At 54.8% G+C, this 15130-nt stretch overlaps 2 protein-coding genes across 23 annotated transcripts in view; both read left to right on the forward strand.

Moving 5' to 3' along the window:
* The window catches only part of NFASC (neurofascin), a 108313-nt gene extending 103680 nt beyond the window's left edge, over nt 1-4633 (forward strand). For 16 of the 22 annotated variants that reach the window (XR_010442819.1, XR_010442829.1, XR_010442831.1 and 13 more), the window contains 3 exons: nt 141-2962; nt 3122-3203; nt 3282-4633. Coding sequence is in view for 1 of the 22 variants with exons in the window: in XM_064732911.1 (XP_064588981.1) it covers nt 141-372 (232 nt within the window). In the remaining 21 variants the exon portion in view is untranslated. Of the gene's footprint in view, nt 1-140; nt 3030-3121; nt 3204-3281 lie in introns of those variants that run through there. The other 6 variants (XR_010442822.1, XR_010442823.1, XR_010442820.1 and 3 more) reach the window with 6 other exon arrangements.
* A 6173-nt stretch (nt 4634-10806) lies between these two features.
* The window catches only part of CNTN2 (contactin 2), a 31599-nt gene continuing 27275 nt past the window's right edge, over nt 10807-15130 (forward strand). The window contains exon 1 of the mRNA XM_064733279.1: nt 10807-10994. The gene's annotated coding sequence lies outside the window, so the exon portion shown is untranslated. The remainder of the gene's footprint in view (nt 10995-15130) is intronic.

Genomic DNA, 15130 nt, shown 5'->3' on the forward strand with positions numbered 1-15130 from the left:
ACCCAGATGTGCCCCCAATATTTAGGGCTCTACCGAGCCGCATTCCCGCTGCGGATCGATTTAGGACCTCCATCCCTCGGGGGAAGGTTCTCAGCCCCGTTTCTCAACCCTTGCCGTGTCTGTCTGTCTTCTGCTGCCAGCGATGAAGACAACAAACCTCTTCCCAACAGCCAGACCTCGCTGGACGGGACGATAAAGCAGCAGGAGAGCGACGACAGCTTGGTGGACTACGGCGAAGGGGGCGAGGGCCAGTTCAACGAGGACGGCTCCTTCATCGGCCAGTACACGGTCAAGAAGGACAAAGAGGAGACCGAGGGCAACGAGAGCTCCGAGGCCACGTCCCCCGTCAATGCCATTTATTCCTTGGCATAGCAAAAAAAAAAAAAAAAAAAAGCCGGGAAAAAAACACCCAGAGCCCGAGGGGTTCGGAGCGGGCGGGGGTTCCGCCGGCAGCCGCCGCCGCCGCCGACAGGAAAGGGAATCGAGCGAGGACTGAAAAACACAAAACAAAACAAAACAAAAAAAAAAATAGAGAAAAAAATTAAAAATAGCAAAAAAATACAAAAAAAAAAAACCACAAAGGGAAAAAAAAAAAAAGAAAAGTATTCCAACCAACTAGGCAGCCCAGGTGGCCGCCAATGCCATTTATCCTTAGCAAACGAGCCAACGGCAAAGGACGCGCGGGGCGGGAGCCGGAGTGGGAATCGGGGCTGGAGCTGGAGCAGCTGGAGGGGAGGAGATGCTCGAGCTGCTCCCCAGTTTGGGATTACTCCCCACTTTTGGGGTGCTCCCCAGCTTTGGGGTTGCTCCCCCATTTTGGGGTTGCTCCGCCAGTTTGGGGCTGCTCCTTGGTTTTGGAGTTGCTTCCCGGTTGGGGATTGCTCCTCATTTTGGGGTTGCTTCCCAGTTTTGAGGTTTTTCCCCAGTTTTGAGGTTGTTCCCCAGTTTTGGGGTTGTTCCCCAGTTTTGGGGCTGCATCAGGGCCAGTCCAGAAGGGCCCCGAGTTGGGCTCGGCTTCCCGAGGCTTTTTTTTTGTTCTTTTAGGAGGGAGCTCCAACTTTTTGGGTTTTATTTTTCCAAGAAGGTTCTGGATCAGAGGGGAAGGGGGAAAGAAATCAAAGAATTTTGGGGAGGGAAGATTGGTGAAAGGGGCCTGGGCAGAGCAAAGGCATGGAAGGAGGAGAGGGGTGGATTTTGGGGTGAAAACACCAGATTATTGAGCTGTCCATCCTCACGGCAGCACCTTGCCCATAACCTCTCCCAAAAACCCTCCTTCCTGAAAAAAAACCTATGCAGGGAAGAGCAGGTCCCCACCACCTCCCTCAGCACCGGGATTTGTCCTTGCTGAGGCTGGGAAAACCCACAGGGAGCTCGTCCCCCGTTCCCACTGAGCTCCGGAGCACCCCGGGAGGAGAAGAGGTTGTGGAGGAACTTTTGGGATTTGTGGAAGGACAGGGAGGAGCCTCTCCCCGGGGCGACAGCACTGCAGAAAAGCCTTTTTGGGTTTAAATTTGCTTCGTAGGGATTTCGGGGGGAGCCGCCCCCCACCCCACGCCTGCTTTCTTTCCAAGGCAACTCCATAAATCCAATGTAGCAAAGAGGGCCTGGAAGCAGGAGCGGGATCGGAATAGGACGAGGAGAGCAGAATGATGAATGAAAAAATAATCCAAGCGAGCTGCTGAGGATGAGAAAAACCCCTGGGATCAGGTGGAGGATTCCCTCAAGGATTCAGGGCTACAAAACGAGGAAGGAACACCAGATCGGAACCCACACCTCCACAGGCACCGGATGAGCTGGACGGACGCTGTTTTTCCCACCAAACCCCTTCCTCCTTTCTGACAGTGGCCTTTCCCCCCTCCAGCACTCAGCCAAGCCACCGTGGGACCCCCATCCCGCCTGGAGACTCCCAGGATTTCAGAGACCCCCCCTGAGCGCTCCTCACATGCCTTACACAGCTTGGGACTCGCCGGGGAGTCACTCCAAGGATGCTCTTCCCGCTCCGCTTCCACGCCCCGACGGCCTCGGATCCACCTGAGCAGTAGGAATGGGATGTCTGGGAGCGTTCCCAGCTCTCCCAGCACGGATCAGGGTAGAAGGCAGGGATTCCTGATGGACTGCGTCCCCGTGAATCCTCCCACTTCCTGCACTTTTGAAACCAAAGGTACCTTTGCGAAGAGAAAGAGAGAGGCTGGGTTTCCTTCGGAAAAGATGGATTTTCCTTTTGGTTTTTTTTGGTTTTTGTTTTGTTTTTGTTTTTTCTGAGGAGGATGGAGGGTTTTTTTGGATGGGATGCAACGGGATTCGTGCAGTTATTCTTTCTGCTCTGGAGACACGTCAGTGACAGGGATACTCCCACTGCTATGGATTGTGGAGAGGGACTTTGCCACATCCCGATGGATCCCTGGAAGAGCCCAGAGCGGGCCGACAGGAGAGATGGATGCAAATTAATCCAATGCAAATGCCTTCCTTAAAATAATAATTATCATTGATCTTGGTCGTCTTCTCTGATAGGTCAAACGTGGGGTGAAGATGGAGCTCGTGGGGTTGGATTTGGTGACCTTGAAAGGTCCCTTCCCACCCAAATTGTTCCATGAAACCAACAGCAAAGGAATTCCAGGGTTTAGGTCAGGGTCAAGAGGCAGAGCCCCCTCACAGAGCTGGGGGAGCTGTCCCAGGGATGTCCCTCATGTGTCACCCCCTGCCAGGACCCTCCAGCCGTGTCCCCTGGCAGGGACAGCCCCGTTGTGACCCTCAGTGTGGACACAGCCACGCCCCAATCCCAGTCCTGTGACTCCCAGAATTCCATCCAGCTTTTAGGCAAACACCCCCCAGGGCAAAGGTGACACCAGCCCTGGGATGGGGACAACCCCATTCCCAAAGGTGACACCGCCCCTGGGATGGGGACAATCCCATTCCCAAAGGTGACACCGCCCCTGGGATGGGGACAATCCCATTCCCAAAGGTGACACCGCCCCTGGGATGGGACAACCCCATTCCCAAAGGTGACATTGCCCCTGGGATGGGGACAACCCAATCTCAAAGGTGACATGCCCCTGGGATGGGACAATCCCATTCCCAAAGGTGACATTGCCCCTGGGATGGGACAATCCCATTCCCAAAGGTGACATTGCCCCTGGGATGGGACAATCCCATTCCCAAAGGTGACACCGCCCCTGGGATGGGGACAATCCCATTCCCAAAGGGTGACACAGCCCCTGGGAATGGGGACAATCCCCATTCCCAAAGGTGCATGCCCCTGGATGGGGACAACCCTCCCAAAGTGACATTGCCCCTGGGATGGGGACAACCCCATTCCCAAAGGTGACACCGCCCCTGGGATGGGACAATCCCATTCCCAAAGGTGACACCGCCCCTGGGATGGGGACAACCCCATTCCCAAAGGTGACACAGCCCCTGGGATGGGGACAATCCCATTCCCAAAGGTGACACCGCCCCTGGGATGGGGACAATCCCATTTCCAAAGGCGACACCGCCCCTGGGATGGGGACAACCCCATTCCCAAAGGCGACACCGCCCCTGGGATGGGACAATCCCATTCCCAAAGGTGACACAGCCCCTGGGATGGGGACAATCCCATTCCCAAAGGTGACATTGCCCCTGGGATGGGACAACCCCATTCCCAAAGGTGACACAGCCCCTGGGATGGGGACAATCCCATTCCCAAAGGTGACATTGCCCCTGGGATGGGGACAATCCCATTCCCAAACCATTCCCAACTCCCAGCTGAGTTTGGATGAGTCCCTGCCCAAGCATCACTGGGAATGAGAAATAAATCCAGCCTCTGGATCTGGGATCTTCCCATCACTCCCAGTCCTTGCTGCTGACAGGGACCGCAAAACTCCTCCAAACCTCTGGAAATCAGGCCAGGATTGCTGGAAGTGGGTCCGTGTTGGGAATCCATGATGTGCCATTTCCATGAAAACCCGTATTTCTGAAACACCCCATCCCTGAGGAAATCTCTCAGCACCCCCTTGGAAAAAGGGATGGGAAGGAGCTGGACTCTACCCAACCTTATCCCAAATTTCCTCATAAAATTCCCCAGGTTACTTTGAGTAATGAGAAGTGGGAGGAGATGCAGAGGTGCACAAACAACTCAGTGTAAATTACTCACGGCCCTGTCTCAGCTCGGTGTAAAAGTTACTCAACGTTTCTAAGGTTTAGCTAAAATTCTGACATTTCTTCAAAATTTCCCCCCTGGAGTTTTGGAGCCCAAAGACAATTCAGGCTAAAAACTCATCCTGAGCTTCTCATCTCTTACTCCTTTGAGTAAAATTCAAGGTTTGCACAGGGAGAAAAGCCCTGAGCCCAAACCTTCCACAGCGCTCACAGGGTGACCCCACAGATCCCAAAAACCCAGACAGGGCTGGGATGAACCCACACTGTGTCCTGGGAGCATCCTTGGAGCAGGAGATGGATGGATGGATGGATGGATGGATGGATGGATGGATGGATGGATGGATGGATGGATGGATGGATGGATGAGGGATGGATGGATGGATGGATGGATGATGGATGGATGGATGGATGGATGGATGGATGGATGGATGGATGGATGGATGGATGGATGGATGGATGGATGGATGGATGGATGGATGGATGCATGGACGGATGGATGGATTGGATGGATGATGGATGGTATGGATGGATGGATGGATGGATGGATGGATGGATGGATGGATGCATGATGGATGATGACGGATGGATGGATCTGGATGGATGGATGGATGGATGGATGGATGGATGGATGGATGGATGGATGGATGGATGATGATGGATGGATGGATATGGATGGATGGATGGATGGATGGATGGATGGATGCATGGATTGGATGGATGGATGGATGGATGGATGGATGATGGACGGATGATGGATGGATGGATCAGGATGGATGGTTTGGGTGGATCCATGGATGGATGGATGGATGGATATGGATGGATGGATGGATCCATGGATGGATGGATGATGGATGGATGGATGATGGATGGATGGATGGATGGATGGATGGATGGATGGATGGATGGATGGATGGATGGATAACCCACACAAGGATTTGTGGTGCTGAGGGATCTTCCCCACCCTGATCCTGATTCCCTGGGATCTGCTCTGCTGCTCCATCCCCTCTCCAGAGGGGACATCCCGGTCACCTCCTGTCCTGATTCCTGTGGTGGCCCGCAGGGCTAGCAGGGATGCTCCCATTCCCATCACAGGGACCATGATCCCCTCCTGGGATCTGCACAACCTCTCTGGGACAGGGAACACTTCCAGCTCTCCAGAAGAAAGAACCCTTTCTTCATCAAGGGTTTGAATTAGGAGCCAACTTCTCATTCAGAAATAAAAAGGGAAGGGCCAGACCCAAAACTCCAGCGCCACACCCCAAATTCCAGCACCACACCCCAGATTCCAGAGTCAGATCCCAAATTCCAGCACCAAACCTCAAATTCCAGCAGTCTCAGGAGCCGAGCTCAGCCCCAAATATGTAAATTTGTCCTGTTCCTACAACATTCCAAGCCAACTCCACATCCATGTCCTGGAGACGAATCCAGGCTCCATCTCAGTTCCAGGGACCTCCCTGGCACCCAGCCCTGGGACAGCTGACAGGAACACCAGGAATTCGGGATACGAGGACATCGCTGTGCTTCCCTGATCCGGAGGCTGCTCCCATTCTCCCTGAGGTGACACCGCAACTGGAGGCACAAAACCAGCGGGAAAAAGCTGGAATTTCCATCCAAACCCCGAAATCCTGCTTGGAGAAACCCAACCCAACAGGACGCGCTGTCCCTGCTGCCAGCATTGCCTTCCTGGAGGTGACAGATCCCAAATCCAGGTGTCACCAACAATCCAGGAGGGAGAAGGGCAGAGCTGGGCAGTGTCACCCGGGGCCACCACAGCGCTCGCTTTGGCCGTGCCACCACCTTCTCCTGGCACATCCCAATGCCACCACCCACCCTGGCACATCCCAAACCCTCTCCTCATCTCCAGCAGAGCCGCGAGTGCCACCTGCGACGTCACCTCCTCGGCCCAGGCTTTCCTGCAGCAACCAAGATTTCAGTTAAGCAATAAAAAAACCTTATCAAGGAAAAAAAAAAAAAAAAAAAAAAAAAAGACAAAAAAAAAGGACAAAAAAAAAAAAGAGAAACCTCCTATTTCTTGCACTAAAAGCTGTTTTATTAACGAGAATAACGACGCTTTTCTGGTCCTCACAACGCCACCCACGGCATCAGTAGCGCCCTTCGCCTGTGTCTCCGTGTCCTCACATCAGGGTTTGGTGGTTCAATGCTGTCTAAACCCCATGTCGGACCCCCAAAATTCTGTGTCAGCCCCCAAATTCCACGTCAAACCCTGAAATTTATGTCGAACCCCAAAACTCTATGTAGACCTCCAAAACTCCATGTCAAACCTTCAAATTCCATGTCAAACCTCCAAAATTCTGTCAGACACACAAATTCTATGTCAAGTCCCCAAAAGTCTGTGTTAAGCCCCCAAAATTCTGTGTTAACCCCCCAAAATTCTGTCAGACCCCCAAACTTCCATGTCAACCCCTCAAAATTTCATGTCGACTCCAAAAATCCTGTGTCAACCCCCAAAATTCCATGTCAATACCCCAAAATTCCATGCCAACCCTCAAAATCCCATGGCAGACTCCCAAAATTCCATGTCAACCCCCAAAATTCTATGTCCACCCTCCAAATTCCATGCCAACCCTCCAAAATTTTGTCAACAACCCAAAATTCCATGCTGGACCCCCAAAATTCCATGTCAACTCCAAAATCCCACATCAGATCCCCAAAATCCCACGTCAGACCCCCAGAACAGAGTCCTCCCTCCAAAATATCATTTTAAATGTCTGTTCCTCCCTCTCACATCAGACAGAAAGTACCGGGACTGTTTTGTTCTAATTTAATTTATAAATATCTCGTGATCTGTCCGTCCTCTCTGTCCATGCTCCCGGCTGGTCTCAAATATCCTGTGTATTCATTTGCCTTTTTTTTAAAGCAAAAAAATAAAAACAAAGAAGAAGAAGAAGAATTCACCACCTTTGCGTTAACCCCACCTGTTCCAGTGAGAAACGTAAAGCTGAGGCTGTAAAAATTCAGTTTCCAGCGAGATTTATGGACTAGAAGGGGAAAAAAAAAAAGGGTTTAATTTAAGGACTTCTAAACCAACTGCATGAGAGATGAGAGAAGGCCAAACTACTCAGATATCTTCTTTTTTTTTTTTTTTTGAATCACTATAAAAAAAGAGAAAAGACTGGTTTTTTTGTATAGAGAAAACACTAAACATATAATAAAACATGGTTCAAAACTCATGCTGAGCCCGAGAGTCATTCCTGTTGAATTCCAGGAGGGAAAAGCAGAAAATCCTGGTCCTTGGCATTCTCAAAATTCCAAACTAACCGGGAAAGGAGGATATTCTGGATCCCATCCAGAACCAGAGGCTGAATTTTGTCTGTCCTCAGGATTCCCAAAATTCCATCCCTGGCCAGGAAAGGTGGATGATCAGGTGAAGCTCTGGATCCAAACCAGAACCAGATCCTGGATTGTGCTGGTTCTCAGCATTCCCAAAATTCTGTCCCTGGTCAGGAAAGAGGGATACTGGATCAGCCCTGGATCCAATCCAGAACCAGTGGGCTGGTTTTGTCCTCAGCATTCCCAAAATTCCCTCCCTGGCCAGGAAAGGTGGATGATCAGGTGAAGCTCTTGATCCAAACCAGAACCAGAGCCTGGATTGTGCCGGTCCTCAGCATTCCCAAAATTCCCAGCCTAAACAGGAAAGAGGGACACTGGATCAGCTCTGGATCCCATCCAGAACCAGAGCCTGTATTGTTCTGGTCCTCAGCATTCCCAAAATTCCCAGCCTAAACAGGAAAGGGGGACACTGGATCAGCTCTGGATCCCATCCAGAACCAGAGCCTGTATTGGTCTGGTCCTCAGCATTCCCAAAATTCTCAGTCTAAACAGGAAAGGGGGACACTGGATCAGCTGGATCCAATATCCAGATCCTCTCCAGAACCAATCCTGGATTGTGCTGGTCCTCAGCATCCCCAAAATTCCCAACCTGGCCAGGAAATGAGGATGCTCAGGGGCAGCCCTGGATCCTCTCCAGCCCCATTTCCAGCCCCAAACCCTCGGGGAGCAGAGCGGGAGAAGCTCCCACAGCTCGGGAAATGCGGGATTGACCCCAGGCCCCCATTCCCGGCAGCCGAGCGCGGCTCCCGCCGGGATCCATCCCTCTCTCCCAGCCCTTCCTGCCCGGGGCTCCAGAGCGCTCCTGGGGCGGAGAACGGGCTGAAAGGAGCGGGAGTAATTTGGTTAATTGAGATGTAATTGCGGCGGGCCCGGCTAAGAGGATGAAGGGCTGAGTGCTTCCTGCTGCAGCGGGGGCTGCTCCCGCCCCTTCCCAGCGTTTCCAGGAACAGCAGAGAGGGGGAAAAGCACTTTTTGCCCAACGGAGACATTCCCAGCGCGATGGAGGCACCAGCCACGCTCTGTCCGTGCCCCAAGGAAGGATGGAATTGTGGAAAATTGTGGAGTTGTGGAAAACTGTGGAATTGCGACTGGCTCCTGGTGCAGAAATTCCATCGGGGATTCCTCCAATGCCCCAGTTCCCCATTCCCGCAGCCACTGGAAGCACCAAGCCCAAGGGCTGAGTCTCTCCACGGGCTCCTTCCAGCATTCCCGTCGGGATTTTATCCCTCCCGGAGCAGCGGCTGGACCGTGCTGATCCTCGGGATGGATCCGGGCCAGACGGGCTCGGTGGCACTTGGATGGCCCAGAGGTGACACCCACATGGTCCCCAACTTCTGGAGGGGCAGGACACGGCCAATGCCGGGTTCCTTCCTCCTCCTCATCCTCCGGGAGGCAGCTCCAGCCTGTTGCCCATTCCCATGGCCGAGTTTTCCCTGTTGGAGCTGGGGATATCCAAGGAATTCCTCAGAGCCTCCCTGTCGCTGCTGTCCCGGTGTGTTGGCACTCGAGGGGTCACCGCTGTCCTTGTCACCTGCAGAGGCACAGAGGGGAGGGGACAAAGGGCAGGTCTCCCTCCCTCCTCTGGGACAGGGCTCATCTCCTCCCCTGGATTCCCTGGACATCCTTCCATCCATTCCCCATCCATCCATCCATCCATCCATCCATCCATCCATCCATCCATCCATCCATCCATCCCATCCATCCATCCATCCATCCATCCATCCATCCATCCATCCCTCCATCCATGGATCCATTCATCCTCATCCATCCATTCCATCCATCCATCCATCCATCCATCCATCCATCCATCCATCCATCCATCCATCCATCCAACCGTCCATGGATCCATCCATCCATCCATCCATCCATCCATCCATCCATCCATCCATCCATCCATCCATCCAACCGTCCATGGATCCATCCATCCATCCATCCATCCATCCATCCATCCATCCATCCATCCATCCATCCATCCATCCATCCATTCCCCATCCATCCATTCCCCATCCATCCATCCATCCATCCATCCATCCATCCATCCATGGATCCATTCATCCATCCATCCATCCATCACCCCCAAACTGGCAGCGAGGAGCCCAAACCGGGACAAACTGGGCCAAACTGGGCCAGGGGAAGCGACCCGCCACCCTCAGGCCCCCTTCTGCCCGCGCACCTCCTGCCCGGCCCGCGGGAGCTTTGCCAATCAATAGAGACACTAATACCTTAATTACTTCTCTCTAATTGCAGCCCATTAACCTGCGGCCAGCCCCGGCGCCCGCTGATCTCCCGACATCATTAAACAGGAGCTGGGAAGGGCCGGAGGGTCCCAAATCTTCTGTTCCCACAATCTGAAGCTCCTCTCAGCACGGGCACCCTTCACCCAACACCTCGGGGTGTCTCGGGGTGTCCCTGTCACCTCCCCATTGTGTCACTCCACCGGAGAGAACAGCTGGGATTGTCCCGGGAAAGGCGCTGGGGGAGCCCCTGGGACAAACCTGAGCCCCTCGGGACAGCCTCGGCCAAAGGGGGCTTGGGGACACCCAAAAACCCGAGGGTGACCCAAAGGGGGCTCGGGTACACCCAAAAACCCGAGGGTGACCCAAAGGGGGCTTGGGGACACCCAAAAACCCGAGGGTGACCCAAAGGGGGCTCGGGTACACCCAAAATCCCGAGGGTGACCCAAAGGGGGCTCGGGGACACCCAAAATCCCGAGGGTGACCCAAAGGTGACCACGCTCCATCTCTGTGACTGAGGAATCCCCGTCCTCGCTTCTCGGAGAGTCGGGGACCCCCCAGCCCAGCCGGAGCACCCCAAAATTCGGCCGTGCCGCGATTTCCTCGCGCGAATCCCATCCTGGGCTGTCTGCAGACACAGAAACCCACGGGTACCCACGGGTGGATTGTGTAATTGTGGATCGATTGTGTAATCAGGGATATATTTAGGCACGGGGGGTGCACACACCCGGACCTACACGGATGGGGGGCTCTGGGGCTGCTCCCACCCCACAGCGAGGGGCTCCGACCCCTCCAACCCCCCCGGCCCCACACCTGCTCCGGCCCGAGGGGGCTCTGCCGGTGGGCGCAGCAGGCGGGAGAGGCTGCGGGATGAATTATGCATCACCACCACGACGATGATGATGATGATGATGATGCTGCCCGGAGCCGCTCTGCCTGCCCGCCTTGCGCTGTGGCAAGCGAGGTAAAAGCAAGGAGGAGGGAGGGAGAGAGGGGGGGAGAGGGAAAAAAAATTAAATAAATAAATTAAAACCCCAACAATTCCCCGTCTCCAGGGAGCGGCGTGGTGGTTGGCAGCGAGCGAGGGAGCGCGCACGCAAGGAGGGAGGAGAGGGAGGAGCACATCCTAATGCAGAGATGCTGCAGTGGCTTTGGGCACACACATCCACCCTCGGCCAGCCACCAGGCGAGCGCTGCCTCGCAGCCCAGCCCCCGGCAGCCGCCAGGCCCCGCGGGCCCCCGGCTGATGCCCACGCAGCCCTCCCGCCGCAGGTAAGCGCTCTGTGCCGCTCTGCTGCATCCCGGAGCCACGGAGGGGGCTGCGGGTGGGTCTGAGCATCCTCCGGCCGGGGGGACCCTGCGGGCTCCCGGTGGGCTCCGAAGGGACGGGGACAGGAACTGAGGGTGGTTTGGGCATTCCAGGGTGGTTTGGACATTCCGGAGAGGATCCAGGGGTGGTTTGGGCATTCCGGGGTGGTTTGGGCATTCTGGAGAGGATCTCAGGGTGGTTTGGGCATTCCGGAAAGGATCTAGGGGCGGTTTGGGCATTCCGGAGAGGATCCAGGGCTGTTTTGGGCATTCCGGGGTGGTTTGGGCATTCCGGAGAGGATCCAGGGGTGTTTTGGGCATTCCGAGGTGTTTTGGGCACCCGGAGAGGAGCCGGGGGTGGAGTTGGCAGGAGGCGGTGGCACTTGTGGCAGCGCTGCCTGCGCGGCCGAGGTCAGGGCGGCTGTCAGCAGAAATGTCTCTTACGTGTGGGGAAAAAAAAAAAAAAAAAAAAAAAAAAATCGGGGAATATTTCGGTTCTCAGCGATTGTCGCGAGGTTTTTTTCCCGGCGCGTTCCGGCCCGAGGCACTTCGGGAGAGCGCTGGGAGGGGGGATCGGGTATTTCCAATGTGCTGGGGGGGTTCTGCTGCCCAAAACTACTTCAGCACCCCCAGAAGGAGCGGGCAGAGCCCTGAGCAGCCCCAGGGGCTCCTCTGCAGGGAGGGAGCAGAGGCAGAGCCGTTTTGTCCCAGTTCACCTTCCTGAGGGCAGATCCCAGGGCAGGGTGGGATTTGGGGGTGCTCCGGGGGGGGTTTGGGTGTCTGGGGCTGTGCCAAGCCGCGGATCCATCCCCTCATGGGCATGGGGGGCACCCCACAATGAGTGCACCCCTCTGTTCCCCTTCCCGAGGGAGGGATGAAAGCTGAGGGCATCATCCTGGGGCTCCTTCTCGTGTCTCCAAACTCCCCCAGCTCCCTCCTCACCCCACCCACGCCGACCCCAAAACTGCCGCGACCCCCGGCAGCCCCCCAGCGTTATCCCGGCGTTCGGAGCGCGGCGGATTCCCGGGAGATCGCCGCCTCTCCCGGGAAACACCGGTTGCTGTGAGGATGGGAGGCAGCAGCCGGAGCTGCGAGAAACCCCGAGGCTTTCCCCGAGCCCGGCCCTGCTCCTCCCAGGCAGATCCAGCAGGAATTCCGAGGGCGCAAAGCAGGAGCGCGGGGTCTCGCAGGAGATTTAGGATCAAGAAATGAACCTCTCCAGGCTGGGGATTTGAGATTTAGTGACACAACCCCAAAACCCTCTTGTTTTGCTCAGCACCGGATCCCAAACTTTCCAGAATTCCTCAGAATTCCCAAAAACTCCAGAAAACGGGAGATGGGGAGGTCCTGTGAGCGCAGCTGCGCTTGGGCTCAGGTAGAGTGAGACAAAGGGTTCCCAAAGCTCCTCTCCGTCCCCTGATTAATTCCCACAAAACTGAGCGAGCACTTTTATCCCTTTGGAATATTCGCCGAGGATTTGATGGTCTGGCTTAGGATTTTCTGCGCGGATTTACCACAAATAAACCAGAAAAGGGCAGAAAACCCAAACGGCGCCTTTAGGATTTCCCACAGCACGCGGAATTTCCACCCCACGGAAAAAGTAGGAATCCACGCAGAGCTGAGCCCGTGTTAAAGCCGTTAAAGGTGGGCTGGAAATTCCCAAAATCCCAATTATAATATTTGAGGAGAGGGTGAGCCCTGCGGGGGTTTCTCTCACCGTGGCACCGTGTCCCTGTCGCTGGCAGTGCCACCACCCCCAGAGGGGCACCTGGAGCCCCTGGCACCTCCGGGGCTCTCCCGGCAGCTCCGGGAGCCGCTCCCGGCTCAGCCGCATTCCCGGGATCGGGGCCGGCTCCCGGAGCCCGCACGGAGATCGGGGTGAGGATTTGGAGTGGGGTTTTCAGGGAGATTGGGATCGAATTTCCAGGGAAAATTTGGGATCGGGTTTTCAGGCAGTTTGGAATGGGAGTTTCAGGGAAATATGGATGAGGTCCCAGGAAATTTGGGATGGGGTTTCAGAGAGCTCAGGATGGGTTTTCAAGGAGTTTGTGATGGGGTTTTTAAGGAGCTCTGGGTGGGGTTTTCAAGGAACTCAGGATGGGGTTTTCAGGGAACTCGGGATGGTGATTTCCCCGTCTCCCACGGCTTTGCTCAGCGAGGCTCTCCAGCTGGGCAAAATCCCTTTCCCCGAACCCAAAATCTTTCATTTTCCATGAAAAACACCCCCGGTCTCGTTGTAAAATCCAGGATCCCAGTGGGATGATCCCAGGGAGCACCAGGGACATTCCCAGCCGGAGCCGGCTGTGAATCCCAACCCCAGCCCTGCCCAGCAACCCTGACCCTAAATTGGAACATTCATTATCTACCGGGCAGCCGTAAAAACCGGGAGGGACCAGGAAAATCTGTTTAGTGCTGATCCCTGATGAGGCTGGGAATGTTTGGAGCCCAAATCCCAAACCCAGGAGCAGCAGAGAAGGTTGGACCCGGGTGTGGAGCATCCCAAGGAGCAAAAACCCGGCAGCACCACCGGGAGCAGCTGCAGCGATTTTAACCCCAGTTTGACCAGTACAAGCACCCAGCGGTGCACTGGGAGGGCTGAGGAGCTCGGGGAAGCTTTGGGAAGATCCCTGGAACCAGGCAGAGATCTCCAAAACCCAAAACCTCGGGAAGGCGCTCGCTGTCGGATCAGGGCTCCCCTTCCCAACCCTTTCTCCAGGAGGTTTCCCGAGCTCCCAGCTCGTTGTTCCCGGCTCCCAGGAGCGCTTCCAGCGGCCGGGAGGGGCTGGAGCAGGTGGGAGCTCATTTATACCTGAGCACAGCAAAGCAAAGCAAAGCGAGGCCGCTCTGACGCCGCCGCAGCGCGGGAGGAGCCCGGGATGGTCCCGGCTTTAGGCCGAGCTTCCCCGAGCTGATCCGGGCCTGGAGAGGGCGGTGGGAAGCGGGAATGGGGGGTTTGTTATGGGGAGGGGGCTCAGCTCCGTCCTGGCTGCCCGGAATCACACCCGGCCCTGGGAGGATCCCGCAGGAGCAGCCGGGATGTCCCGGGAGAAAGGAAAAATTGGACATTTCCCGGGAAAATGGAACATTTTCCCAGAGGGGTTGGCAGCAGGGGAATGCGCCTGTGGGAATATCCCTGACTTAAACCAGGATTTGGGGCCGAAGTCGCCTCTCAAATTCCCGCTGGAATCGCTCCTGGGTGGATTTCCAGAGTTCCAAACTCATCCCGGCTGCTCTGGGCTGAGCTTTGAGTCGGAACTCGAGTCTGGCTTAACACCAGGCCCGTGCCCAGCCTGGGGTGAATTCCCTTGGGGAGCCGATATTCCCCCATCCCTGGGGGCTGGAAATCCATGGAAATGTCTCCTGGCTCTTCCTCTTGGCTTTGTCACCTGTCCCAAGGCTTTTCTCAGGGCTGAGCCATCCTGGGGGTCCCGAGGTCCCACTGGAAGTGACCCAAACCCAGAACCCCCAGGAGCTCCAGCTCTGGGAATTTTCCAGGGGTTTTTGAATAGCTCAGGTTGGAATTCCATTTCCCCCTGGAAGGCATCGAGGAGAGAGATGGGAATGAGTTTGTTTGGGGAGGAAAAAAGACAATTAAAATATAAATATATATAAATATGAATATAAATAACAATATGAAATGACTATAAATATAACTATAAATATGAATATAAATAATAAATATAACTATAAATTATAAATATATTTATATAATATAAATATAAATATGATTTTTAAAGGGAAACTAACTCACTGCAAAGCTCACATGTAAAATCCACTCTGCCCAGACCAGGAAAGTCCCACTCATACTAAAATATCTTTTTTTATTTTCCCCACAATTGGATTTTTCCCCCAAGCCCACCCTGCCCACTCCCCTTTCCGTGTCCGGACCAAAGGCACCTCCCGGCTTTGTCCCCTGCACAAAGGCAGAGTTTGGATCAAAAGGAAACTCCCCCAAGCCCTGGGGATAGCCCAGAACTGTGACCAATTATTCAGGAAAAGCACTTCCAGGACCAGGATCTGCTTGGGGTGACAAACTCCACCCCAAGCCCCTCTTTTGGTCCTCATTTGGAGCCTTCCTTGCTCAGATAGGTTTGGAGTGG

Source organism: Zonotrichia leucophrys, chromosome 26 (assembly GCF_028769735.1).
Source record: "Zonotrichia leucophrys gambelii isolate GWCS_2022_RI chromosome 26, RI_Zleu_2.0, whole genome shotgun sequence".
NCBI classification, from domain to species: Eukaryota; Metazoa; Chordata; class Aves; order Passeriformes; family Passerellidae; genus Zonotrichia; species Zonotrichia leucophrys.